The sequence below is a fragment of the Neolamprologus brichardi genome, chromosome 14, assembly GCF_056152115.1.
Source record: "Neolamprologus brichardi isolate AB-2024 chromosome 14, ASM5615211v1, whole genome shotgun sequence".
Taxonomy (NCBI): Eukaryota; Metazoa; Chordata; class Actinopteri; order Cichliformes; family Cichlidae; genus Neolamprologus; species Neolamprologus brichardi.
Genome location: NC_142117.1, coordinates 12,069,540 through 12,097,539, shown reverse-complemented (window position 1 = coordinate 12,097,539; position 28,000 = coordinate 12,069,540). Strand labels below are relative to the sequence as shown.

General features: G+C 43.9%; 1 protein-coding gene across 2 annotated transcripts; it reads left to right on the top strand.

Moving 5' to 3' along the window:
• ssh2a (slingshot protein phosphatase 2a) lies at window positions 1-27,958 on the top strand. 2 transcript variants are annotated; one of them, XM_006803905.3, is made up of 15 exons: window positions 1-211; window positions 2,757-2,800; window positions 18,191-18,303; window positions 18,665-18,729; window positions 19,225-19,346; window positions 19,580-19,645; window positions 19,775-19,840; window positions 20,292-20,486; window positions 22,351-22,444; window positions 23,431-23,559; window positions 23,719-23,765; window positions 23,910-24,056; window positions 24,185-24,385; window positions 24,468-25,344; window positions 25,800-27,958. In XM_006803905.3, exons 1-15 carry the CDS (start codon window positions 149-151, stop codon window positions 27,429-27,431), a joined length of 3,861 nt encoding a protein of 1,286 aa, XP_006803968.2. In that variant the 5' UTR covers window positions 1-148; the 3' UTR covers window positions 27,432-27,958. The 2 variants fall into 2 exon arrangements, with proteins under 2 accessions (XP_006803968.2, XP_006803967.2); XM_006803904.3 differs by lacking the exons at window positions 1-211; window positions 2,757-2,800 and adding an exon at window positions 11,488-12,019.
• The last annotated feature ends 42 nt before the right edge of the window (window positions 27,959-28,000 follow it).

Sequence of the window (28,000 nt, the reverse complement as noted above, 5' to 3'; positions counted from 1 at the left end):
TGCGACTTGACACAAGCGGTGCAACTAAGCAACCTCCGGAGAAATAACCTCGGGAGCACGGTGCACTGTAGTGTCTGCCCAAAATAATGTCCGGTATCCCGTCGTTTCACTCTCCGAGGTGACCGAGGTCTGAGCAGCTGCAGTCGGGATGGCACTGGTTACTGTCCAGCGGTCTCCGACACCGAGCACTACCTCCAGCCCCTGCGTGTCTGTGAGTATCTGTAAACTGGTTTGACGTTTTGCCTCACTTTCGGCTGGTGTGACACGGTGAGCCTATCGTTAGCCCAGTTTGTACTCAACCTACATGGGTGGCTAACTTTACTAGCCGCTAGCCCCATACTGTAAGCCTAAAGGAAGCTCTTACTTTGAGATGAAGAGATGGAGGTTTGAGTTTTAAGTTATTTAGCCAAACACAGGCCACTATCCCAGCTTCATATTAAATGTGAAAAGTTTTTTTTTTCTTTCCTTGAAACTAGCAGGAACAAAGCTAGCAGGTAGAGCTTATGTTTGCTAACTCACTTCCTCCCGGAGAACCCAAAGTCGTCTCAGATCAACTGAACTACAAAAAAACAACATACATACGTAGATAGACAGACAAACAGACAGATATATGTTTTTTAATCAGTTTGAAGTGTTTGTAAAGGTCATCATTATGTTTGTGTATTCTGTGGTGTAGAACATAGGATAGGATTGCAGTCCGGAGAACAAGACAGCTTCAACGTATCACTGGTTAGTAGAGTGACAGACAGTAAGGGGCCGGGAAGCGGGTTAGTGTGGCAGGCATGTCAGAGCCGGCAGGAAGGCAGTCCTGTTATCCCCTCTGACAAGCCTGAGGTTTCCAGCGTCTGGCTTCAAGCGCTTGAGTGCAGGGTGACGGCGTGGCTGCAGTAGATAAGACCTATGCCTTGTGCAAAGTACTGTTTGTGAGGACAGATGTTGACTGCTCTGGTAGGCTGTTTTCTGAGAAAGAAAAGAAGACAAATACCGACAAGGACTTCTAATTATCACAAGGCGTTGCAGAGTTTACATGCAACTGAAGAAAATGTGCAGCCTGATGGAGAATCACATGGACAGCTGTGCAAATTCTTTTGAATAGATCAGGAGTAAATATATGGTCAGCAAACATCCCGGTGCTGATGCTGGTGGGGAAATTTGTCATCAAGACAAAATGATTTAAAAGCATCTTTAGGGTTATTGTTAATGGTTACTAACATTTGCATGGGATGCTGCTTGGTGGAGTTTGGACGCCCTAATAAAGTCCGGCCTTTGCTGAACCAAACAGATGGTTCACACGACTTATTGCTGTTAGTGAATTTAGGACCAGGCAGCAAAAGAGTCACAGGCTGAGGCTACCAGCTGCTTGTCATGAGACCTGCTTCTGATGGGAAGTAGCCTTGTGAGGACTCTTGTGAGATGTGTGCTGCTGAGAGGGCAGAAACCTGAGAAAAGGGGCAGCATTGTATGGGGAGAGAACTGGCAATAAAACTCCTATGAAGGAACTCAGCAGCCATGAGGCTCGCAGCTTGGATGTCACCGCACCATAATAGTTAGAATATTTCCCTGTATGCTTGCCCTCTAAACGTCTGATCCACACAGGATCAAATAAAGGTTTAAGATTGACCCTGGGGTAATACAGAAAGCATTACTTCCTCACATCACAGCAGGGAATAGCCTCCCCACTGTGGCAGTACACATTAATCTGCCTAGCAGCACTATGAATTCCCAATTCTCATTGGCTATGCAACCACTCCCTACACATCCATGCAAAAGAATGATAACCACAGAGATCAGCACGTAGCCTCCTTCTTACCTTATGTTGTTTTAAACACAAATACGCAGCACCTACACTAATCAGGAATATGTGGGCTTGCTTTGCAGTCGGAGCCCTGGTTTCACATTTGCCTTTGAAATCTGCTGAGCAAGCCATTGTGTCAGAGGTGTGTGTGTACGTGCAGTATGCATCTGCGCACTCCTTTTTCACCCAAGTCACAATATTTTCGCCTTGGAGGCAGGCCGATAAGCTGTTGATGTAGAGAGAATCATTCAGCCAGATGCTTCTTTAGGCTTAATCACATCTGTGGTTGTGGACACCAAGAAGAAAATGACAATGCTCTGGCCTGCAGCCGCCTGCTCTTCCTTCTCTTACCCGCCTGTCACCATCTTCCATTATCAATCTTGAATTAGCATCTTATTATCTTTCGGTCTGGGCGTGTCTGTGCACACTGCATGTCTGTATTGGCCTGGGTAGTGGCCCAGGATTGACAGATTGATGCCAAAGAGAAAGTTCCCTCAGTTTGTCAGGGATTACTGAAAAAAGGCTGGGATTAAAAACACGTGCATGTGCGTGTGGCAAACTGTGCTGGTTCCAGTGGTGGGGGAGGATGACTGCATGCGTTCTGGGAAGAGAGCACCCGAGGGTGTGGGGAGTATTGGGGGCATGGTCACTCAGTGTGCTTCGGCCTTTATCCCTGGTCTCTGCTCTGAGCCTCACTTGAAGTAGTGGCCCTGTCTTGTGAGTGAAGTCATAGATGAAGAGTTTTACATGAAAGCCCTCACTGCCACCCACTGTAGTGCTCTTATAATGTACAGTTAATCAAATGTGACACACTCCCATTGGTTGTGAAATAATCTTTATTCTATCTGAAATACAAGTATCTCGTGTCAGAAAAAGGTGATGAAAGAGTTAAATAAATATTCTGCTTTCTTTAACAATATATATATATATTTTTTTTCTGGTCTTCTGTTTGCCTCTGCAGGAGTCGGGCAGTGGCGAGGATGACCGTCGCTTCCATCTCAGGAGGTGAGACCACCCCTCTGTCTTATGTTTCTTGTTTCCTTAAACAACCCTTTTCTTTCAAATGCTGCCATTAGCAGGATCCACGCAAACTGCATCTCAGACCACTAGGGGGAGACTGTACATCAGTATTATTCAATTTTACCTCTAAGCGCTTAAGCACATTTTATGTTGTCAGTTTATAAGACATTAATATAGCTGTCACATTACTATTATTATTATTATTGTTGTTGTTTTTGTTGTCATTATTTTAAGGCAACACTATTCAAAGACCAGAATTCCCATGTGTAGGAGCATTAGAAAAAGTTGCTGTATCTTTCTAGTCACAGCATAATCAAAGGAAATGTATCAATTGGAATCGGATGAAATTGTGTTCCTGTTTATTCCTAAATGTTCCTCGCACACGGTCCCTGCATTGTAGTGCCAAATTTCCTCTGCTTTAAACAGCGAACAGTAAGCTGCTAAGACAACAACAAGTCGTTCATTCTAAATTTGGAAGTTACGTATATATTTACATTGTGTTACACAGAGCGTTTTGATATGGCAAAAATAGTTCCTTTCTGTTTGGCGTAAACAAATGGCGGCTTTGTGAGAACTTTATATCAATATTTGGCCGTCCCTGTCATATTGCAGGCTGCGGTTAATTTGAGGCTTTCTGTCCGAGGGTTGTGGTCTAGCTGATTTGCTTTTGACGTGTGCATCTGTGTCTTCATAAAAGACGAGGACGTCACCGCTGTTATTGTTTTTTTGTTTCCATGACTCGGGTGGCTCTGTCATTATCCTGCAACCTGGGCCAAGTCCCCGTTCACAATTGAAATGAAATTCTCTTTAGCGAGGAGAGCCTGAAAGCTTGCGCTTTGTTATGTTTGTGTCTGGCTTACTACTAGCTGCCATTCAACACAGACATTTTCTCTCCATTGTGGGGAAGGCTACGCAAAGATACCGCACTCACTTCAAATGTTCTCCCTGCATTACATTCTGAGACACTAGTGCACAGTCATTAAAGAGGAAGTGGAACATCAAAGCATGTGCAGCCTTTCCGTCTTTAATGGACTTTGTAAAGGGCTTTTGTAGACTAATCTAAACTTTGAAGTGCAATCTAAGTAGCATGTCTTTGTCGTTTAACTTTCTGTGTCAAGCTTTTATCAGGTGTAACTTATATTTTTCCGTTGCCTCTTGTCACTGCTGTAGTTACTGTCTAATGCAGCAGGTAAAGATGCAGTGCAGCTAAACTCCACATATATAGTCCAGCTGTGTTGAGCTCAGCCTGAGACAGACAGTTCAGTCAGTGCAGATTGAAGGGCTGGTCTGATTGTCCTGTTTGGAGGCATGACAGAAACACCAGATAATGACAGATTTCTGCAGGAGTCGTGTCACAGGAGGAAAAAGGAAAACAACAAAACACTGCCTGCCTGCCAGTCCGTGTTTTCCTCATCTTTGAATAGCAGTGCTAAGAAGCAGTCCAGTGAGCCTGAGCTTCTCCACTTCTCTATTTTCTCTTTCTTTACTTTTGCACTTTGACCATGACCCAGAATCACTGTGATTTCATTCAAGTTAATCTAAGGATGCTAAGCACAGTCGGGCCTATTTATTACTAGGACGGGAGACTGAGCTCAGTTGGTAGAGCTCAGGTGGTCTGCCAGTCGGAGCGTTGGTGGAACAATCCCTGGCTCCTACAGTCCATGTGTCCAAGTGTCCTTGGGCATACTGAACCCCAAACTGCCTCCATCATTTACCATTTTGGTTCATTCTGGTGGAGTGACATTTATTCAGATGCTAACTCTGACTAGATGAATGTTTATTTAAAACCCATCCTGCACTACATCTGGATTGCACCGCAACTTGCTCATAGACAAACCCTTTGTCAGGTCCAATATAAAAAAAATAAAAAAATATTTGGCGTTGGGCATGTATAATGCGAACTTGGAACAGAGTGGAATTCATCCAAATGTGGAACATGCAAAAAAAGGGGGTGGGGGGTTGTCAGATATATTTGAAAGCTGAAAAACTGTGACATCATTCCTACAGTAAACACACCCCGATAGTGACCGCGAGGACATGTGGTCCCGATTATTTGTTAGGTAATACCTCAAAGCAGAGGTGAAGTCATAGGCATTGATGAGCGTGCACACACACATTTATGCAGGGTGCAGCCAAGGACCTTGCTAAGGGACGCCCGATGTGTATTAACCAAGAGCAGAGGTCCAATTAAGTTGTGCACTCCCCAACCTACGTATGCCTTCACACAGCCGCATGGGCCAGTAACATTGCACTGGAGCCGTTCAAACTGAGGAAGGCTCTGGCCTTTTGCACTGCAGTAATATTTTTCTCTCCATCATCGTTTTCTTGTGCTTCTCCAGAGTTTTTGTGTTCTCCTTTTCGCTGTATACCGACTCCCACACTGTATCTCTCACTCTCATATTCTCTTTCTCTCTCAGTCAACATCTCTTTCACACAGACAGATGCAAACAGCTATCACTGCACCACACCAATGAAGGATAACTGCTGCAGTGCAATAATGAATCTCTGCCACACACTGTTGCCTCAGGACTGACACTGACTGTCAAGGACAGTGTTAGAAAAACTGTCTTTATTTTCCTACCCAAAGCCATCATTTGGCTTTTTTTCCTCTTTTTTTCTTTCCTCTAAGTAAATCTGTTAGTGCTCGAATAAATATTGGTAAATGTGTTTTACTGTGGCTGCTGCACAAAAGGGATCGTTTGCAGAGATATGTGAGTAACTCAGTGTTTGGTCAAATTAGTTTTTAAAGATCCCTGCATTTAATGATTTAATATTTGTTCACTTTAACCCTGTTCTACAACATTATCCATTACAGTGTTGTGTAATGTTCAGCACAGAGATTGATATGGGATAGGGATATTAACTTGGATGTTTCCCGCTTCATTAATCTTGTCTAATCTTGTAGCTGTCACACAAAATGCTACGGTGCACAAGCTGGATTCATTCCTTTAAACCACAAAGGCATACCCGCAATCACTTCTCCTTTTCCTGCCTATTTGGTTTGCTGTTCACAAAGTGCCACAATGTATCAACAAAAATGCCACCTTAGTTAGCTCTGTGTCAATGTATTGTATCTACTGTAGTGAGAAAGCAGGCCGAGGATGAGAAAAGCTTGTGTGAAGAAAGAGAGCTGTTGTTTAGCAGCCCTCCTCCTGACCTTGTCTGTCTATTGTGTCCATGCTGTACAACATTTCCTTTTTACTGAGTGCAAAACGGGTCATTGTATTGCTGTGTTGGCTGTTGGTTTGCAGTACAGCTCCAAAAAGAAAAATGGGTAGACTGCTTCATCAAATGTAAATAAAAGTACAATAGAGTGATTTGGAAATGATTTACATGTAATTCAAAATATTATCTATTATATTACTGGGCAACAGGCCGGGACCGCAGAAAGGCCAGTTTAGCACACAGGCATAAGTACTACAGAGCCTTGCTGTGGTAATGCATGTTAAAATAATCACGGCCTTTAATGGGGGATGGGAAAAAACAAACAAAAAACTGAGTGGCACAATAGGTTTCTCCAAAATTGTATTGTTTATAATTAATGCTGCCTTGACCATTGAAATCCCTTGCGTTATATAACTCTTTTGTTGCCTGTTCATGTTGTAGACTTATAGAGAACTCTGAAACAGGTGCACACAAGCAGAGCAGGTTCATCAGGCCTGCTCTTGGAACGAGAAGGGCGAGGTGCAGTAATCAACACCAAGCCAACGGCATGCTCTTTAAACACCAACTTCTCATGTGGAAACAAGTTTATAAGCTGTTATCTGTCATTTATACCCTGCACCTGCCTTCTGTCTTTCTACAGCACACCTGCTGTTTAAACATTGAGTGCTTGATTAGTGACTACATGGGCGTATGTGTTCCCACCGCCACTAAGAAACTGCAGTGCACAGTTTGTACTTCCAGTATTTCGCCCATAGAAGTTCTGCCTTGTGGGACAATAAGCATTTCATGCACAATATCTGACAATTTTATAATGCAGAAAATGGAAATCATGCTTCATCAATGCAAGTTTTGTAATTTAGTTGAATTATGCAATTGCAAATTGGAAATATTAGAGTCGCTGGAATAGCAGGAAAACTATTTGGGTCCTGGTAAGTTTTCTTTTTGAAAACTATATTTTGTGACTTATTCATTAAGAGAAACTAATTCTCGGGAAAGAAATTCATACTGGATTAGCCATAACCGCAGTGGAAAGAAATCTGTGATGTAACAGTTGGAAACAGTGGAAATCCACAAACAGCATGCAGTTAATTCCACAGAAGAGCCAAGGGTTACAGTCATTGTGTGCAACATATTTAATTTGATTTTAATTTCAATTCAGTTTTATTTATATAGTGTCAAATCACAGCAGTCTTCTCAAGGCAGTCTATATTGTCTGGTAAAGACCAAACAATAATAGAGGGAGAACCCCAACATTCAAACCACCCACTATGAGCAAGCACTAAGCAACAGTGAGGAGGAAAAGCTCCCTTTTAACAAGAAGAAACATCGGGCAAAATCAGGCTCATTTATACTGTTGGAAAGTCTGCTTCTTTTCCCTTAAGTGGTGCCCTATTTGTAAAGAAAATGCATTTGTGGGTTGAGCAGCAGAGTTGAGTATGTGAGTTGTGCCCATGAAAAACTTGATCTGGTCTCGGTCGAACTCTATTATCCAAGATGATAACAATTGCCAATTGGGTGTACTGTTCGTGCCAGAGTGACCAACACAACCACACTGTCTGACTTGCGACAAATACTGGTTGACAAATGTTATAACATCCCACAGCAGTGACCCAAGTTGGTAACCAACATGAGATGAGGAACCAGGTTGTTGTGGATCTGTATGGCTCTTCCACATGTTATTGAGGCCCCTGTTTGATAATTGAATAAATTGTTAAATTGGCAATATGTCTTGTTTATTCAGACTTCATCCAATTCAATAAATGACACCAAACAAGAGTCTATGGCAGAGTAAGCTGTTTAGCATTGGCTGAGAAGATTTGGCAAGTTTTTCATCAACTTAACCCACACACTGAACTCTGCTCCTCAACCCACAAATGCATTTTACAAATGTTGCATTATTTAAAGGAAATAACAAGCTTTCCACTGGTATAAAATTTATTGCCAAGAAGCCTTGTTACAACTAAGAAACAATCGACCAAACACATATTTCCTTACTTTTTCTGACAAGTTTAAATATATAACATACATAACATATGTCACTGAGTAATGCAAGATATAACAATACAGATATAACAGTTTTGCAGTTATATTTACAGAAATACGTTCTGAGCTAACTTCACTAACACACCTATTTTCAGCTTGTCCTTATCTAAAGTATACTTTTGGTTTACTGTTCAATATCTTTTGCTAATAGAGCCTTATTTGTCTTTCTTATATGACTGTTCAGAGCTTTAGAGCCATTTCTCCAAAGCTAAGCGCTTGTACAGCTGACTGGGCTAAGTCTTCAGCAAACATTTGAACTTTAGGCATTGTAGGTCATGCTGTTCTTCGGTTTGTTTTCAACTTGAAATTCCCTTTTAAGTGATAAAGGAAGACGTAGCTGGGAAACAGTTGTGCAACTTGTTCACATCTCAACTAAACACCACAGCATGGTCTCAGGTTACCATCCCAGAGACAAATAGGTTTCCACTGGGTGCTGGTAAATTTGATGACACTAAACAGAACCACATGACAAGAGCACTTGAGCACACAACCTGCCCTGTGATGCAAGAGCAGTCAGTGGGACACGTAGGTGAAGCAAAGTATAGTTTGAGGACTGGAGTGCTGGTGTGTTTGTTTCATATGTGATTTAATCAGAGTTATTGGCACGTACACACTCTGGCAACTGGTTTGTTGTCTGTGGCCCTGCGTTGTAGCATTGCCGTTGGATCTATGCAAATTAGGGTTGTAGTTTTAGTTTAACTCACTTATTATGACATACATAATAAGTGTTTACATTCGCTGTCATGAGTTCAGCTTTATTAACAGTCATTCGCTACTTGCAAAAGTATGATTATACGTTTGTTTTTGGAGATTTTTTATAAGATAAGTAAGAGTACTTCATAAAACAGTGACAATAACATGTCATAATCATTTCAGAGAAGGAGATAATAAAATGGCACACAGTTTAAGGAGAGCAGCTCTAGCTCATTAAATTGTTTGCGGACCTAGAACATACACCAATCAGCCACAACATCCCAGCTCCCGATGCTGTAGTAGTATTCCCAATCTTGCGAATGAAGGTGTCGTTTCATAGCATAGCATCAGAACATTTAAATAAGTTGTGAGGTTGGACATCTGTGGATCAGACCTATTTTTCCAGCCCTTCCTAGAAAAATCTGGGACATTTTGGAAACCAAGTCAACAACTTGGACTGGATTTAAGAAATTACGAGAGCTTCACAAGGAGTGGACTGAGGCTGGTATTAGTATTGCATCAAGAGCTTCTAGGCACAGGCGTAGTCAGGAAATGGGCTACAATTGTCACATTCTTAATATCAAGTTACTCCTAAACTAGAGACAACAGCAGAATCATCTTATTTGGGCTAAGGAGAAAAATAACTGAAGTGTTGGTCCTCTTTGAGATAAATTTTGAATTACATTTGGAAATCAAGGTTTTACGCTTTGGAAGAAGACTGGAGAAGCACACAATTCAAAATGTGTTAAGTAAAATCTGCAGTCTGTGATGATTTGGGGTCGTCATGGTTGTTTCATAGCCGATATAGGTGCCTACCAGGGGATTTTAGAGCACTTTGTACTCCCATCTGATAGAGAATTGCCATTTTCCTTTTTGAAAAGGACTTAGCACCTGCCCACAGTGCCAAAAATAGCCATGTTATTACTGTGGTTGATTAACCAGCTAACTCACCTGACCTGAACCCCTGAGTATCTATAAGTTAAGATGCCAAAAGGAAGATGACAAATACCTTACCCCAAAATATAGATGATCTGAAGGCTGCTGTCAAGCCAACCTTGGTCTCAGAAATGCCTCAGCAGTGTAATAAGCTTATCACCTCCATGCCACAGCGCATTGCTGAAGCAATTCTTGGTAAAGGGCACCCAAATAAATACTGAGTATATAAATAAATATATATATATCGAAGTTATAAACACTTTTGAATTGAGCTTTGAAAATATTCTAATAGTTTGTGAACGTTTGTGCCAGTCCGATAGCTGGATCAGACATTGGTCTGATAGGCCCAGAAAGTCTTCTCAACTCAGTGATAATGTGCCGCACTATGGTACAATCAATGCAGTTCAGCAGTGTGACTCTAACAACAGTGGGACAACAGTTTTGTACCTGACACTGGTACACCAACAGCTTCTATTTTTATGTTTACACAAGTTTTGTACTTAAGTGCAAAATCTGAAATGAACTGGATTAGGCTAATTTCAGATACTGGATTTCAGATTTTCATGATCTATAAGCCATAATCATAAAATTTAAAACAAACAATGACTGAATTAAGATTTCACTTAATGTTCAGTGAATATAGAATATATGAACTTTTACCTTTTTGAATTAAATCCCCCCCTTTTCCCCAATATTCTCATTTTTTTAAAGGTTCACTAGTACATCCAATAAAGTTTCCAGGTGCTAGTGTTACAGGTTAGTGTGTCAGTGTTTTCAGCTTTAACAGGATGTAAGAACTACAGGCTGGAAAGTTTGTGATTGCTTAGCCAAAGGTGTATTGTGTAACAGTATTCTTAATAGTGCCCTATTCTCAGACTTCCTACTGATAACTGCACTACTTTGGAAACACTCAAAACAAAAATCCAGCCCTCTGTAAACACAGTATGACTCTTCTCCATTGTGTAGAGGTAGAGGTCATTTACTACAGATGTTTTAGTTTAGAATTTAAGGCACTTGGCACACGTTGGTGTGACTGCAGCAGCAGGGGGGTGCGCTGTGGTTTTACCTTGTTTTTCAGATTGTTTGCAGCTTACATAGGACCCAGCATGCTGGCGAGTCAACTGAACATAAAACTTTAAAAGGCTATAAAATAAACCTTAAGCCTGTGCCCACCTCACAGCATGGAGTACCTCAGCTGATACTTGATACCCTCAGACCAGCTTCATGGGAACAGTCACTGCTCACCCAGACTTTCTTGACAAGGCAGGCTCCACTTTACCTAGATACTACAGGCTCACTGCTACAGCAGCTCAGCCCAGATAACTTCAGCCTGTTTCTCATTTATCTGCTCCTTATGTAACTCAGCCACATGGTTTGTGTGTTGGGAGGGAAGTTTGGAGAGGAGACAAGTCTTCACAGTGAGCTGACTGCAGAACCAAAAGCCCATGCGAGTTTTATTCCCTCTATTACATTAGCTTATTAATGAACAGATCCTCTATTGACCCTGTTGTGCCGGGACAACTAATCAGCTGCTGGGCCTCACTTGACTCTGGCAACTTTAACATACTAGGCTTATTAAATGCACCACTCCGTGTTTAATCTATTATGGATGCGGCATTAAGTAATTCCCAACTTCTAACCAAACACTGAAGCAATATCTCCAGCCAGTCAAAGCAGCCAAAAACCTGCGGGGTAGAGAACTGGTTTACTTTCAAAAGCGTCGATGCAGAGGTGCTGCTAGTGCCGTCAGTCCCACTTCCCTCTTGCCCTCATTGGCTTCCCCATATTTCCCAAAAACACGTGGCTCCAGCTCCTCCCTGCTATGACTTCTCCAGCAAGAGTTTGACCCAAGTCATACGCCTCAGTACTGTACATGGTAAAGGATATTACCTCTTGTGGCAGGGATGTTTTTAGAAAACGCTGCGGTGATCCTCTTTTAAAATGGCTTTTGCTTTCTTGGGGAAATACTGGACAGTGACACGCTGCTGACGGGGGCAGGAACACGGCGTGCTAGCTTCAATCTTCCTGCCTTATTTATTGTAACAGAACTACGATTTGGAAACGTCTTATTTTTGTGTGAAACATTTAGAGGAATATTTCCTCACTTTTTGTCGAATCGCGCCGTAAAATCCTCCCACGGAAGACTGTTTGCGATGACTGTGGGAGAGGAGTAAAAGTTCTCCATCGGACTGTAAGAACACCTGCCGCTCTCTGCTCCGTCCGCGCTGCCCTCGACGGCATGACCCTCGGCACGGTGGCCGGTTCCGACTGCTCGTCGCCGGTCAGCTTCTGCTCCTGCTGCGGGGCAAAGATGGTACCGTACTTCAGCGACGACGCGGTGGTGTCAAAAAATGAGATCAACCAGCTGTAAGTTGCACAAGAGTGGCATGCTGTGAACAGTAGTGACAGTGGGCTGTTTCGTATTGAATAAACAATTAGACGGCATAGTGTGTGTGTGTATGACTAAAAACAATAAGTAGGTGGGACTGGGACACAGAGTAAAGCTGCCGTTAAGTAACAGGGTCTCCATTCAAATTTCTCCAGCACAACTTCAACTCCAACGTGGAAGTAGACTGTGGGAGTAGTGTCTGAAACTCGAGTGTGCTAATAAAGATTTAAAATACACACTAGATTGTCACCATTATTTCATCTTATGGCAATTTTATCATTTACCGCAATACTCGGTGTTCTAGTGAATTGATGCAATATGTGGGTTTTGTAATATCAGGGTTGATGAATGTATTTCCTGGTGACGTAGCACGGTCTTACTCATCACAGTACTCCCTTTTTGACCTTACTAAGACATAAGTGCTCTTCAGCCTGTGTGAATCATCCGACCTGTTTCCAGGTGTGGACATGGAATTAAGCAAGGGATTCCTCTTTAGGTATACTTAGTGGAGAGAAATGGGGGGAAGGAAGGGGTCACCCAATTGCCATAATAAGAGATTTATGTGGCGAGGAGCATGTTGGTGTTTAGTATCATGACTGAAATAGAAATAAGAGCTTTTGAGGAAGATGAGGTAAATAAAGCGGAGAAATAAAGCGGAGAAAGAAGAAATTATAAATATTTTTTTTGTTTTCTTTACTTGTTTTCTTTACTTTTGGCTATAATATGTGACAACTTATGTTTGAGGTCAGTGGCTTAATGTGTCTTAATATTTTATAGGAAAAGACTCAAACTGACCGACGTATCCACCTGGATTCTGACAGTTAATTTAAGCAATAAGCATCTGAATGTGACTTTTAAAATAATCCCAAACAGTTAGGACTGTTGTGTGTCTGGTAACCCAATATTAGTACTGCACAACTGGCTGCTCATCAGAATTTTTTATAAGCTGTCCATATATCCTGTTCTGTATTAGAAGTAATGCCCTTTGTTGAGAAGTCAGTGATGGATGATTGCTTTATCATCCAGTGGTCTTATCTGTTATCTCTCTGTGCCTGCAGACATCAAGGCAAAGTTGGGTGAAGGCTTGGTTTTGCCTGAGAGATGTAAAAGGATTTAGCTGACTTGTACATGTGGTGAAGACGAGTCTGCTCTTCAGGACAGATCAAAGGCCTACTGTGTTCCAGTATTTCTAAACTCATGTGGTGCTGTCTCAGATAAGCTCAACAAATTTGGGGAACAGGGGGAAAAAGAAAATCAATGCAAAACTTCTTCAAAACTACTTAAACTAGATTAAAAGCTTATGTAATCAGCATTAACCAATTTGTATTTAGTTCCAGTGTCGGGCTGTTTTCATGGAGTCAGCGAATGCATGAGAACGGGCCCTCTGTTATGGTTTTCAGGAAAGTCAAGGGCAAAGTGTGTGTCTTGATTGCATTGTTTTTTAGTTGGTTTACACGTGACGGTGTAGCAAAGTTATTGAGTAAACTGAACGTTTAGCTTTTATTAGAGCTGCACCCACTCGTTAAGGAAATAGTTTTTCTTTCTTTCTTTTTTTTTCTGTGAGTTTGCACAAGGTTGGTTTATGGGAAGAAGTTACTCTGAGACAGGCACACAGTGCTTACTGGCAGTCGCGTGTCTGGTAAACAGCAGCAGATGTGGGAATCTTTCTGACTTCCTGGCTTTGTTTGAAATACAGCATGATGCTAGTGGCTTGTTGTGATCAGCAGTTCTTTGTAGTGCCCAAAGATGGTTTTGAGCCCTTATCACGACACAGGGGACGTGCTTTAATTTTTTTCTGTTTGTGTGCACACATACATGTCTGTTTATGTCAGACGAATGCTGATTTTTAACCAGGTTTCTGCACGTAATTACAGGCTTTGAGGCTGTCACTGGACTTTAAGTGTTGCCTGAGGATAAACGACACCTGGAACACTGTTGTTGTGCCATCAGTTTTTAAAAGATACTGGTAAACCCTCTCCTCCACTTTTATCCGTGTTTGTGTTTCATGTGTTGTCCAAAGCAAACGGATGGGACTGAAACGTGACAAAGTGATGTTTTGTTTGAGCGTTTGCGGAGGAGACTATCAGCTGAACAGTGACACAGGCACCTGGTTATAGGTCCTTACCTGGGCTGTGTGTGGGCGATTTGTCTTTAATGTTAAGTAGGTTTCTCGAAGTTTGTATAATTAGCTTCAGTAAATCGCCTGATATCAGACAAAACAGATGATCCTGTTTGTTGCCAAGTTTCTATTAGTGCTTAATTGTGTCCAGGTACAACCACTGCTCATCTATATTTTGCCTCGGCCACATTAAAAAAAGATTTCTTTCTGTAACTGTAAGTGTAAAATGTAGTCCAGATCCTTCTGAGAATAGCCTCGAGTGCCTGACTCAGGTATGTTCATTTCCAGCGCTCATACCTTTGTCTATCAGATTACCAAAGAAACAGTAGTGAAACTTGCGGTACTTAATTGCACGCTTGCAGAAGCCAGGGGACAAGAGCAGCAAGCCGACTGTACTAGCAAAACAAAAGTCTATGTTTAGTTTGACCCGAATTTTGTCTCTTCATCGGTCCTGACCTCTTCTGCTCCAGAGGCCCTCATCTGCTATTTGAGTTTCCATGTTTGTCGAACAGTCTGTTTAGCATCGGGCAGACTATGTGGAAATGCGCTTTGATTAAAATTACAATCAAAAACATGTAACCTCTTGAGATTTCGTGCGACACAGGCCTTCAGCCAGACTTGAATGAGGACGTTGAGGTTTGTGGGTCTGCTAGCTCACCGTGACACTACACGAACATAACTTCTCCCTTTGGTCTTCTGTCTGTCATTTTTTTCCTGCATGTTCATGGCTTATGCTTCCAGGCATCAGGGCCCACGTGCACCTGCAGACATGTGGACACACATAAACACACACAGCAGCTAATTCCCTGCCTTTCTCATGGGCTCTATCCGTCTCTGTTGTAAACTCCTAAAGCCTTAGGAGGACCTGCCCTCCACAGAGCAGACCCTATATTTATCCCACTCTCCTCCCGAGAGTGACTAATATGGGCACAGGCTGGAGGAGGGGGTCAGTCAGCTATCTGCCCACTATGTGGAGTGGTCCTTACATAGTGATGATTGTGTCTGTGGCTGTTGCCCTAACAAGTACCTACAGCTTCGCTTTAGCCCAAAAGCCTGGGATGGCTTAATGCCAAAAGATGACCCACCCTGCTCTCAGCTACACGCTCTGACCGGGTCTTCTTTCTTTACCTCCCATCTTTCACAGTCCACTTGACTCTGTGGAGCCCAATTTAACTGAACTCATTGCCCTCTTTCCATTTCCCCCTTTGCTGTGTCCTCCTGTTTGTAGAGCACTGGCCTTCAAATCAGCCTGAAAGTGCATATTTTCAGCTGTCTTGGCAACTTCTTATCTTTCTCTCATACACTCCTACAGACTGCTAATGTTATCAGTCTGACGGTGCCATATCACATTACTAATTTATCATTTAAAATGAGTTCGGCTTAAAGGCAGCTGCATAACATGAGTCGACCATTCTAATTTAATGAGAGGCTTGAAGTGATTCAAAGATTTACCCATTAGATTCAAAGCAGATGTGTGTGATGGTGCAGAAATTAAGAATTATGTCCCTAATGACTCTATTGTGTGCCCTATTAATTAATGAATTGAAAATTATGTCTATAAAATATCAGAAATCAAGAAAAATGTCCAAATAAAACTGTTCACAGCTCAAGGACATTCATCTTTTTTAGTAAAATGTCAAATTAGAGAAGCTTGAACTGGTGAATGTTCATTATTTATTTATTTATTTATTTATTTCCAAAAACTTTTCTTTTTAAACAAAATAATCAATCTCTTGATCATTCGATGCAACCCCGGTGTGATTCCTCTGGGTGATGATATTCTGTGCTTCTAACTGGCTTTACTCGTTTGTATTCATCCAGCACTAGCCTGAGTACAGTATCACAGCAGCACACGCAGGCTCCAGTGTGAACCCTCTGCAGCGTCAAAGAGAAGCTTCTATGTACAGTTCATCGACTGCTGAGACTTTTAAAGGACTACTGTATTTTTAGAAGCTGTATATGAGAGTCATTCACAGCCCCCCACCTTTCAAAGCTGGGGCTTACATTACTTTCTCTGTGTGTCTGTGCGCAGGAATACAAGTGCGCGTTTGCTCGCACGCGCATGACCCTCCACACCAGATTCTCAGGAAGAGTAGCAGTGTTGCATTACATGACATTGTACAGTAGCACTGCTGTACACAGTCATTTCCAAGTACAGCACATAGGAAACTCATAAGTGTAAGTGGGGCATGATGCAGCAGGAACTGAGGAGAATGACAGAAACTTAAAAGTAGGACAAAGTTGTGTGAAATGCAGAAAACAGAAAAGGGGGGGGGAGGGGGGGAGTAGTAAGAGGAAACAGCTGGTTCAAGGGTGGGTGGGTTATGGGAAATGAGCCCAGCACAAGTCGGTCTTTTTTTGTTTTTTTTCCTCCTGCGTTGTCTCCTGATTCTCCATATCTATGGTCTCAGCAAAACTCAGGAAGGGCAGTTGGATGGCGGGGAGGATAGAGAGATGAAGTTACAGACAAGAGGGGGGATGACAGGAAGACTAAATGACAGACAACACCGGACTTTTTTTGCTGTTTTGAGTGTGAAACTATAGAACTTGATGAACTCCAAGTTGGGTTCATTGAGTGTAAGCTTGCTGCTAAAACGAAAATATGCTCGCAGCACGTTAGGTTAGCATCAAAATAAACATATCAGTCAAATACCTGATTGTTTGACCTCAGAGATTTGATGTCATCACCTCGCATTCATTAATCCCAGTGATCTTTATCGCGTCAGTTCCTTGTTTTAGCTGCCGGCTAAAAGCCGCCCTTGTTTTGAGCAGAACAGGTTGGACGACTGCTTGGAAGAGCATTTCCTCTACTATTTGTATCTGCAGTGGTTTTGTTTTTGTTTTTCTTCTATTTCTTTTTTGAACTGATGTTTATTTACTGCATCTTTTAAAAAAAAAGTCAGAAAAGGACCTTCCTTAAGAATGTGTTTAACTTTTAAGACTCACGTTTTGCTGATTAGGATCATTGTGGCTGCACGCACATCTGTTTCTACATCGGCTGCATTCTTGCCAGCTTGACTTGTGGTGTCATTTTTGGCAAAACCTGCAAAGTGAATACAGCCGATGTGTTTTTGTTATAATGATGCATTTCTCCTCGGTCTGGAAGAGCTACTTAATTATATATTAATTATATTTGTTAAAAGCATAATTTCCTTAGCAGCAGTACTTTTCTTTTTTCTTTTATTTCTCTCTGTATCCACTCATGAAACACTAGCAGCAGAGCACCCGGCTGGCCAAGTGGTAGACTTCTCGCTCAGCGTCATTAAAGTTATGCTTTAATGATCGCATGGTTATCATTAGCTGCTGCAGGAGTAGATGTTTTAACTTGTTTTATAGCTATCTTGTGAGGTTAGTGTACCTCCGTACACTAAACATACACCTGGTCAATCATACATGCAAGCACGACACTTTAACTGGTATCCAGTTAAAACATTGGCCTCAGTTTACAATGCATCTTCCTCCTCAGTGCAGTGACCTCAGTCACAGTTAATAAGATTAAGTGTCTCAAAGGGAGCAAAAAGCCCGTTTAACTAGGCCTGCTTTGGAGTGAAGTATTGTGCGCTGGCCAACTCTTATCGCAGCTTAAACATTGTGTAGGAGGGGGACTCGTTCCGTCTTCCCTCTCGGACCCCCGGTCCCCCTCAATTCCCCCTATCCCTCCCTCCTGGCAGCTGTTAGTGTGAGTAAGTCTTGTGTGTGTAATCCAGCTGTGTGGAGGACCAGAGAACATTGTGTTCTGAGTTCACATCGGGGTTTGGATGTTGTTTTGTTCGCATCGGTCTGTGAGCTCTGATCTGGGGAGCCTGCAGACCAGAGGCGAGCTGAATGGGGCATTGTGACGGCGACACAAGGGCACGACAACACTCTACTAGTCAGTGTCCCCGTCTTGTGCCTGTTATGGCCATCCGGGGTCGGCATGTGGAAGGAAGCGATTTCAAATTAAGTTACGCAAAAAAAAAAATACCAGTTATGATTAGATAACTTTGCTTTTTAGGCTTCTATTCATGCTTCATTTTCTCTTCTCTTCCAGTATCAGTGAGAGCTTCCTCACAGTTAAAGGTGCAGCCCTCTTCCTTCCCAGGGGTAACAGTCCCACGCAGAACTCTGCACCTCGAATCAGCCAGCGCAGGAACAAACACACAGGTAAACCCTCATACTTACAACGCCCACACAAACAGCAGCTGCACCATCTCCCAAAACTTCCTCTTACTCCCTTTTTCACCCCAAACCTCACAAATGAACTCTGTGGAGAAACTTGAGATTAAAGAGCACAGTATGTTTTCAAATGGACATTCATCTACAGCATCATGGGTCATGGCTGGCGTTATTTTCTGTCAAGCTGTTTCACAACAGAGCAGATAAGCTCAGCAGTGGTGAGCTTGTTTGCTGGATAGAAAAAAACCCCCCAAAAACATCTTAATAAGTCACAGACAAAACGGATCCACACGGGAAATGACACATTCTATCTGATGTCGTATCATACTTTGAAAATGTTTTTGTCCAGGTGACCTCCAGAAGCATCTTCAGACCATGTTCACTGTGCTGCGCCCAGAAGACACAATCAGACTGGTTAGTAACAAGCACACATAAATAAATATAATAACAAAGGTCAGTTGTGTGTGGTCCTGTGATCAGAGAGCATATTCCAGAGCATCTGAATAAAGTCTTAAGAACTGAAACATGGATTGACTTTTGAAAACATAAACAGTTATGAGACAAAGGAAGTCTCAGCTCTTCCAGCTGTGCCAACAACACCACCCTCACATGAACCTTGCAGAACTCTAAGTGTACTATAAGTGTGCTCGCCTGTCCCCTGATGTCCCTGCTGCATGTTTAATAAAAAGGGCTTATGAGAGAGGGATTTTTAAAAAAGGACTGGTTAAAATGTCATTAGGTTGTCCCTGCATATCTCATATTCACGATCCAGAGTTTAAAATGCCAGTCTTGTGGTATAAAGTATCTATAGGCCCTTAAATGATAAACGGTTGATTTCCAGGGCTGTAAAGAGTCAAAGACATTACACAGGGGATTTTACAGTTTGGCCCTGTCCTTCTTTTCTTGCAGGCTGTGCGTCTGGAGAGCGCCTACCCTCAGGTAACCCGCTACATGGTGGTGGTTTCCACCAACGGTAGACAGGACACAGAGGAGAGCATCGTGCTCGGCATGGACTTTGTCTCCTCTGATAGGTACACCTTCTGTCTTATTGTGGTTTTATAATAACTCAAGAATTTCTGTTTTTCCTATGCAGATTTCTTTTTTCTTCTTGAATTGGATCATCCTCATACTGTAACTGTGGGGTAGTTGACACAGTCAGAGAAATTCAATAAATCAGTGAAAGTTTTTTTTCAGCTAAAGGATAAAGTAAGCAAACCAGTGCATCTTGTTTCACTGTCTTTACCTTGTCGATCTTCTCTGGCAGCTGCTGCACGGTGGGTCTGGTTCTGCCTCTCTGGAGCGACACTATGATCCACTTGGATGGAGATGGGTAAGACGCCACACCTACTCCCTGCTTCCTCTTACTGCTCCCTGGGGCAGCTGCCCGACTACTCTGATGACTTGGTTTACTTGTTTGTGAGCTTTGTGTTTTCTAACCTGTGTCTTTGCATCTCCACAGTGGCTTTAGTGTGTCGACAGTCAACAGGGTTCACGTCTTCAAACCAGTGTCTGTCCAGGCCATGTGGTGAGCAACCTTTATTTATTCCACCAGAATGACAGCCGTGTGAAGCTGTTGGCCTGCAAACAATGTGTCCATTGTGCTCCACCCTTAACTTTGACCTCCAGACTGTTTTTTTCCCACTTTTTCTTATCTTTTCATTTGTTGTCTTATCGTGTTTTTGCTTTCAATCCCTCTCACGTGTCAGAACCGCCTCTTCATATCTTTATTTTGTTGTCCCCGACTGACTTCCTCCTTTGAGTATGATCGTGTTATGCCTCTTTATAGCTTCAACCTATGCCCTGTTGTTTAGTTCTCACATGTTTTTATTCATACTTCACACATCCATCCTTTTTATTTTCACTCTCACATAACTTTTACTGTTGTATAAGTCCAAATTCCTTTCTGCACTTTTCATTCCTCCCAGTGACATTTGCTCATGTGAAAAATCTCTTTGCTTTCAACTGTCTGCCCTCAGGTCAGCCCTCCAGTCGCTCCACAAAGCTTGCGAGGTGGCTCGCTGCCACAACTACTACCCAGGCAGCCTGTTCCTGACCTGGGTCAGCTACTACCAGAGCAGAGTCTCATCCAGCCAGTTGTGTATCAACGAATGGAACGCCATGCAGGATGTCGAATCGCACCGTGCCAATTCACCCGTCCTCTTCACAGACCTGTGAGTAGATTAGGATGGCCACATTAAGGAAAGGGTTTTTCAGAGAAGCACTCCAAAACACTTTGAGAATTGTGTGGCATAAATCCTGCGCCTGATGTGCACACATGCACATGACATAGACTAGAGGGTAAACACGCTGCTCCCCAGAAATTCACAGCAGTAACTGTACACAGTTTCATCACAAATTCACCTTCACCGTGGCTGTTTCTGTGAAAAGTTAAAAATATGTTGCAGTCGCATCTTCCTAACAGCATTGCCTAACAAGCATAACAAGTGTTTCTACATCCCCAAACTAAAATATTGCAGTCTGCAGAACCATGGACTCTGGAATGAGGCCACGTGCCCTCTCTAACCTTCCAGGAGAGGCAAAAACAACAGACCAAAACAAAAGCCTGAAGCGCTGATGTTTACAAAGGTGCCTAATCATTAACGTGTTCACAACATGATGAATAACGCTGCCTTATCAACATATTTACATGGAAACATAAAAAAATACAAGCAGTGATAATAGATTTGTCTTCACTGATACCAGGGAAATTCCCCTCCCTGCTGCTTCGTCACATGCTCTGCTACCTATTTAGACTGTCTGCCTCTCTCCCCTCGCGCGCACACACACTCTCTCTCTTTGGGGGTCTTCAGGAGTCTAAAATAGCCAAGGCTTTAGCTGTCTTGATTTAGTTATGGAAAAGTGGAGTCCAGATAAACTCATAGGTAAGTAGAGTCGCAGAGAAACGGACAGGAGCAGGTGGTGAGCACAAAGACGGGGGCTACTTGAGGAAATAATCAGGAACAGTTCGTGGCAGAAAAAAAGCCACTTCAAACCATACGTTTAAACACTTTGCGCACACAGACACACACAGTCTCTCTCGGAATGATCTGGCTCTGCCCCTTACAGCCAAACACAGAAAGTTCCTGTTGGTTTTCCTGGACAGGGAGGCTGCTAAAGCCTCGTGACATGTCAGTGTTTGTTGACATGGCTTTCCCCCGCCCCAAAACTAAAAATAATCTTATCTTATCTACCTGCAAGCAATTCAGGGAAGCTGCGTAAAATTTCCATTATTCATTTACTCATTAGCTCTGGTCCTTATGTCGTCATTTGCCCTCGTGTAGTCTGTGTTTTTGCCTGACTAAGCTTCCCTCCCTCAGGCCGTCTGCAGACAAGTGGAGGCTTGTTGTGAGGTAAAAGTGTTACTGCATGTCAGTAAATAACCCGTGTCAGTTGTTGTTGTTGTTGTTGTTGTTGTTGTTGTTGTTTTCTCACTCAACCCTCGTTCCACTCAACTCGTTCTCATGAGGTCAGGGAAATGTTCAGGGTTGAGCTAAACAAGCCCCCCTCCTACCTCATTTCCAACACAGATGATGCTGTCATCTGTGCAGTGTCACACACCTGTGGTCACTGTACTTCCCCTTTTTGTAGCTGCTGACCCACACTGCTGTGTGCTGATGCCCGGAATCAGTTTGAAGCAAAAAACAAAATGAAAAAATGTTGTGAGCTCTTCTCTCCAGAGAGGCAATTAGGCCACTTGTTGGTATCGTCGGTGTGACGTCGGAAAGGCCCCCAGCCAGAACACTTAGGAACACAGCGCGGCACAACAAGAAGCAGATCCTACAAGGGGACTTTGTCTAATTCTGAGAAACTGGAGAGGGGAACAGAAAATCTGAGAGCACAAACTCAAACGGGAGCACAAAACAAAGCCGTAGTTCTCTGGTAGAAGTAATGTCATTGAGACTTACGTAAAAGTGAACATAAATGAATGTAATGCAGCTGTGAAGGTGGCTCTGTCTTCAAAGTGAGGTTTTTTTTTACTTTGGCCAAGTGTTAAAGTTGTTTTTAAATGGAGGTCTTTGTGTGTTTTATGTGCAGGCCCACAGAAAGGGAGCGCACAGAACGGCTAATCAAGACGCGCCTCAGAGAGATAATGATGCAGAAGGACCTGGAGAACGTCACCTCAAAGGAGGTGAGGGGACAGTGAAATTTACATTTGGTGCTTAAATGTAGGTGTTAACTATAGACTGCACATTAAAGGTGGATATAGTCACCATGACATCTCTCATGGCTTGTGAAGTGAACACTGCACTTGTAGATGGCCTCCTTCTCCCCTCTTTCAAACCAGCTGTCTACACAACGTGAACATTGGCGCCCTCAGTCATGTGTCATTTGTCCTTTTTTAATTTAATTAAGTTTTATTTATATAGCAACAAATCACAACAACAGTCGCCTCAAGGCTCATATATTTTAAGGTAGACCCTACAATAATACATACAGAGAAAAACCAACAATCATATGACCCCCAATGAGCAAGCACTTTGGCAACAGTAGGAAGGAAAAACTCCCCTTTAACAGGAAGCAACCTCCCGCAGAACCCGGCTAGGGGGGGCGGGCATCTGCCGCGAGTGGATGCTGAGTGAGGGGAGAAAGACAGGATAAAAGGACATACTGTAGAAGAGAGAGGATTCAGGGTCACCTGAATCCTAACCACCTAACCAATTGCTTTAGCAAAAAGGAAATTTTTAAGCCTAATCTTAAAAGTAGAGATGGTGTCTGTCTCCCAAATCCAAACTGGAAACTGGTTCCAGAAGAGGGGCCTTTCTGTGCAAAGTAACTTAAATTTAAATTAGAATTAAAACTAGACACTGGGGCTATACACCCATCACTAAAATGTTTACAGAGGTCATAAATCAAGAGCGACAGGGTCATTTTCTGAAAAGCTTGAGTGCAGACTTCCTTTTGCAGCCCAGATGTCTCTTCATGATGGTCGTGAGAAAGAATGCATGTTCACGCCACTGGCTTCACTTTTCAGACGCAGAGGCTGCAGTCATCTTTTATGTACAGTCTGTGGTTTTATTACTTGTAAAGATGTACTTATGCCCTGATTTTCTGCGTTTCCCTGCTGCTGTTATCAGCTGTCATCAGACCATTTATTGTTTGCCTGAACTTTCACAGATCCGAACAGAGCTGGAGATCCAGATGGTGTGCAACCTGAGGGAGTTTAAAGAGTTCATAGACAATGAGATGATTGTGATCCTGGGACAGATGGACAGCCCCACGGAAATATTTGATCACGTCTTCCTGGTGAGACAATTGGGCTTTGATTCCATTAGCCTGTGAAGGTTTGTCATGTCAGACTTGAGATTCAGTAAAAAGCTGCATCTAACCTTGTTTTGTCTTTCTAATTGTAAATAAAAAAACTGCACATGCTGTTAATAATGACTGGACCTGTGTTGTTTATAGGGTTCAGAGTGGAACGCTTCTAACCTGGAGGAGCTGCAGAACAGTGGGTAAGAGATCAGTCACTTTAGCTAAGATTAAAATTGATGTATTAAATTAATTTTCTCATTAAAGTCGATTGAAACGAGTAGCTCGTTTATCATCGTCACATCCATGAGATCATACTGACACGCCTCCTCCCGTCTCTCCTCCAGAGTGCGCTACATCCTGAATGTGACCCGAGAAATCGACAACTTTTTTCCAGGGATGTTTGAATACCACAACATCAGAGTGTACGACGAGGAGGCCACCAACCTGTTGGAGTACTGGAACGAAACGTACAAGTTCATCACCAAAGCCAAGTAGGCTTCTGCCCACACACACACACACACACACACACACACACACACACACACACACACACAGTTTAAGCTCCTCTTTCTCACTAGTTCATGTGCTTCAACCCTGCCTCTTTCTCTTCCCACTTTAGGAAAGCCGGTGCCAAGTGTCTGGTTCACTGTAAGATGGGCGTGAGCCGCTCTGCTTCCACAGTGATAGCCTACGCTATGAAGGAGTATGGCTGGAACCTGGACACCGCCTTTGACTATGTGAAGGAAAGACGAGCCGTCACCAAGCCGAACCCTTCCTTCATGAAGCAGCTGGAGGAGTATCAGGGAATTCTGCTGGCAAGGTGTGCTCTCATGCAGAAACATGTACAGTTCCTTAGAAGGAATTTGGAGCTAACGAACTCTTCTCTCCCTCTTGTTCTTCAGCAAACAGAGGCATAATAAGTTATGGCGTTCCCACAGTGACAGCGACCTATCAGATCGCCTGGACTCGAAGCCTTCATCTCCCTCCTTGAACCGCGCTGACTCTCACAATAACAACACCTCCTCCCCGTCTGTGCATCACTTCCTGGGTGTGGCCGTGCTGCAGGCGCTCTGCCCCGAGCCCGAAGACTCGCACGCACTCTCCAACGGAGTGTGTGACTCGCTGGTTCGGGAGGTCAGATCAGATTGCGCAGACCCCCGCCTGCTTCCCCTCCCCAGACCCCGAGCAGCCACCGTGGTCCCAGAGGAAAAGCAGGGCAGCTCGGCGAGCGTGGCCATCACTGTGCCCGTCGCTCTTCCACTTCCACCACCGTCGCTCCACATCCTACCTCCCACCCCTGAACTGCAGCGCGCTCACAGGGACACTCCCACACATCTGTCCTGCTCAGTGGGCAAACCAGAGGAGCTGTTCCTGATTTTACCCGACAGAAGCAGTTCAGAGGAAGTCTCTCCTCTCACTCTGGGATCCACTGACTCGGATATGATCAACCAATCATTGTCTGATTTAACGAACAACAGCCACACTCCGCTCAGCCCTGCGACTCCCACTTCCTCGCCTCCGGTCTCGGCTTTCGCTCCCAGCGACGACAACAACAACAACCCGAGCGAGTTGGATACCCGCGGTGAGGCAGACGGGTCATCAACCCACAGCACGGACAGCATCGACTTCTTCAGCGCCCGGGAGAAGTTTCTGGGGCTGGCCAAAGATGGCCGACATCGGACGCTTTCAGAGCAGGGACAGCAAAGGACGTCTCTGTCAGCTGACAGAGAAACAGAGGTCAGCGAAGACGAGGAGGAGCAGAGGAATGAGATGAGTCAGGTAAGGTTTCATTCAGCTGCTTCTTTCTGTTTGTTTTTTTTGGTTTTTTTTTAATAGCATCTCAGTTGTACGACCTTTGTCATCATCATCAGCTGTAAAGAGAAAAATGTAAAAATTTCTATCAAATCCTTTGATTTAGGAGATTTAAATGAACTTTGAATAGTATCCACGGTTTTATTTTAAAGTTTTAATCAGAGGGAAGTAAACTGGAATCTGAGTGAATGTGAGGACTGTGTGGTAGCAGATAGATTGAGCTGATCACAGTGACACCTGCTGGACAATGAGAGAATAATCAAGACCAAACCTCCTCCTATAACGAGTTGTCAGTAGTATTATGTGGATTATAAAAGAGTATAAACTGGTGTAAACAGGACTGAGCTAATAAGTCATTGCTTGGAATAAAAGCCTCACAATGGCTGTGCTAATAAAGCCTGTATCCTCTCTTTGTCTCTCAGGAGTCTGATGACAGCTCTGACAAAACCAGTCCTGACCGGATTCATCACACTCACCACGACAACGGAATATCAGTCCGCCATATTGTCACTGAGATCGAAGCCATATCACACCCCGCCGCATCTCTTCAGACTCCTTCCTCCTCATCATCTTCTCCACTCCCTCCATCCTCTCACAGTCCTCAGGTCATCCGACCGGAACATCAGGAAGAGGGGGAGTCTTTTGAAGTCACGCACACCTCTTCGACTCCACCTTCACACCCCCAGCCTCCCTCCACGCTGTTGTGCGACTGGCCGGCGGGCTCCGTGCGGCGGGCCACCAAGCAGCTGGAGCAGAAGCTGAAGCAGGAACTGGAGATGGTGGCATGTCAGCGGTCTCCGCTGCATTCGCCCAGCAGCGAACAACCTCCTGTCAGACTGTCTGTATCCTCCGAACACGTGCTGCTCCACTCCCCCATGCACGCTGCAGAACAAAGGATCACTCAGGGAGAGAACATGGCTGTTTCTGCTAATGCTACATCCAAAGATGAAGAGAAGCACACGGGGTCACACAAAAGACCCGATTTCTCAGGCACAAGCGACCTCCAAGACCTTTCATGTTCCCCAAAGTCAGATATCAGCCAAGTCTCTGGTGCTATACCTGTCAGTGTGCACACATCCACAGATAGCCACACAGTGACATCATCACTGGCCTCTGCTGAGCAGTTATCAGCATCATCTCAAGATACCTCAGCCCAGTCTCTCAGACAAGGCCAGCTCCAAAGCCAAAACCTGCAGGACTGTTCAAACCAAATGACTCTGGATGGCGTGACGCTGCAGGAGTCAGACACGGATGAAAGCTCTCGGGTCAGGCAAGAGGGCTGCGGCCCCGTCTGCGCTGCCCAGAAGAGGCTGGCCCGAGGCAGCCAGGAGCTGGAGAAGATTCAGCAGACGCTGAGAGAGCTGCAGGCTTTTCTTCACGAGGGCATCGCCCTCGAGACGGCAGACAGTCAAGCACAAGAACTGGGGCAGCCTCAGGGGCCAAGAGACGCCATGGACACAGACCCAGAAAGTTATAAAGGGGTGAGTTTTGAAGAGAGCCCTCCGGCTCTGAAAGTGGGGCAGCAGCTCCTAGAGAAGCAGGAGCAGAGGAGTTTGTTGGAGCCAACAGAGTGGCACAGAGCCACAGAGCTAGAGGCGCGGATCCGCCAGGCGGGGCTCACCCCCCCGTCTCTCATGAAGAGATCGGCCTCCTTGGCTAAACTGGACTGTCTGGAGCTGTCGGCTCATGACCTCAGCAGCTTGGACCTGAGGACGCACAACAGAGCAACACTGTCGCACTCGTCTGACTCGCCCTCGTCGCCCCAGTGTCACCCGGACGACACATGGAAGAAGCAGAAAGTGCTGGCTCAGAGGCCCTGCTCTGAAAGAACAGGTTCGTGCAGTGATGACACATCCCCTCCACCCCTCGGCCTCTGCCCCTCCACCAGAGGGGAAAGAGGAGAACGGGAGGAGTCAGAGAACAGCAGCAGTAGCAGCAGCACGGTCCCTGCATCCCGTCAGCCGGGGAGAGGACACTCGTCAAGACGTTCTCGCAAAGCTTCCGCTGAGAAGAAGCAGCAGCGAGCCGTCACTCTGCTATACAACACCATGTAACCTCAGATCAGCAAGACTGGAACACATGCGACTGAAGCTGCGCTTATGTGTGTGAAAGAAACCGCATGATGTGTATGAATGTCAGCTGTAACCCCCTGTGTGTGTTCTCCGGTGTTATGTGTATAGTATGCAAGACATGAATGATGAGCATATATTTGCATGGAAACCACTGGATGTTTGTTCGAACTGGAGTTCAGGTTCGTCTGTACAGTGTCATGAATGTCCAAACTAAGACTGAACGGTGCTCACGCACTCATTTATATCAGTGTCCCCTTTTTTTAAGTGTGACCCTCGCTGCCTGTTCAGAGTTTCTAAAACTCCAACCAGAGGGGCTTTTGTTTCTCAAACCATGCACTTTACTGTTTAGATGACTCTTTTTCTTTTTAAAAAAAGTTGAGACGTGTTTCTTACCCCGGGGAGGATTGTTGTTTTGCACTGTTCTCAGTAGACTTGTCTCTGTGGTTTTGTTTTCAAAGCTGGCAGACATGTCTTTATTCAGATTTTTAATTAAACCAGGACAAAGCTGATATGTTGTTTTTGTTTTTTATTATTATTATTATTATTATTAT

Coding starts and splice junctions, on each gene's coding strand:
- ssh2a (XM_006803904.3), top strand. CDS start 11,892: ATGACCCTCGGCACGGTGGCCGGTTCCGACTGCTCGTCGCCGGTCAGC. Junction 19,646..19,774: donor ATCCACTTGGATGGAGATGG/GTAAGACGCCAC, acceptor GCATCTCCACAG/TGGCTTTAGTGTGTCGACAG. Junction 22,445..23,430: donor AGAACGTCACCTCAAAGGAG/GTGAGGGGACAG, acceptor GAACTTTCACAG/ATCCGAACAGAGCTGGAGAT.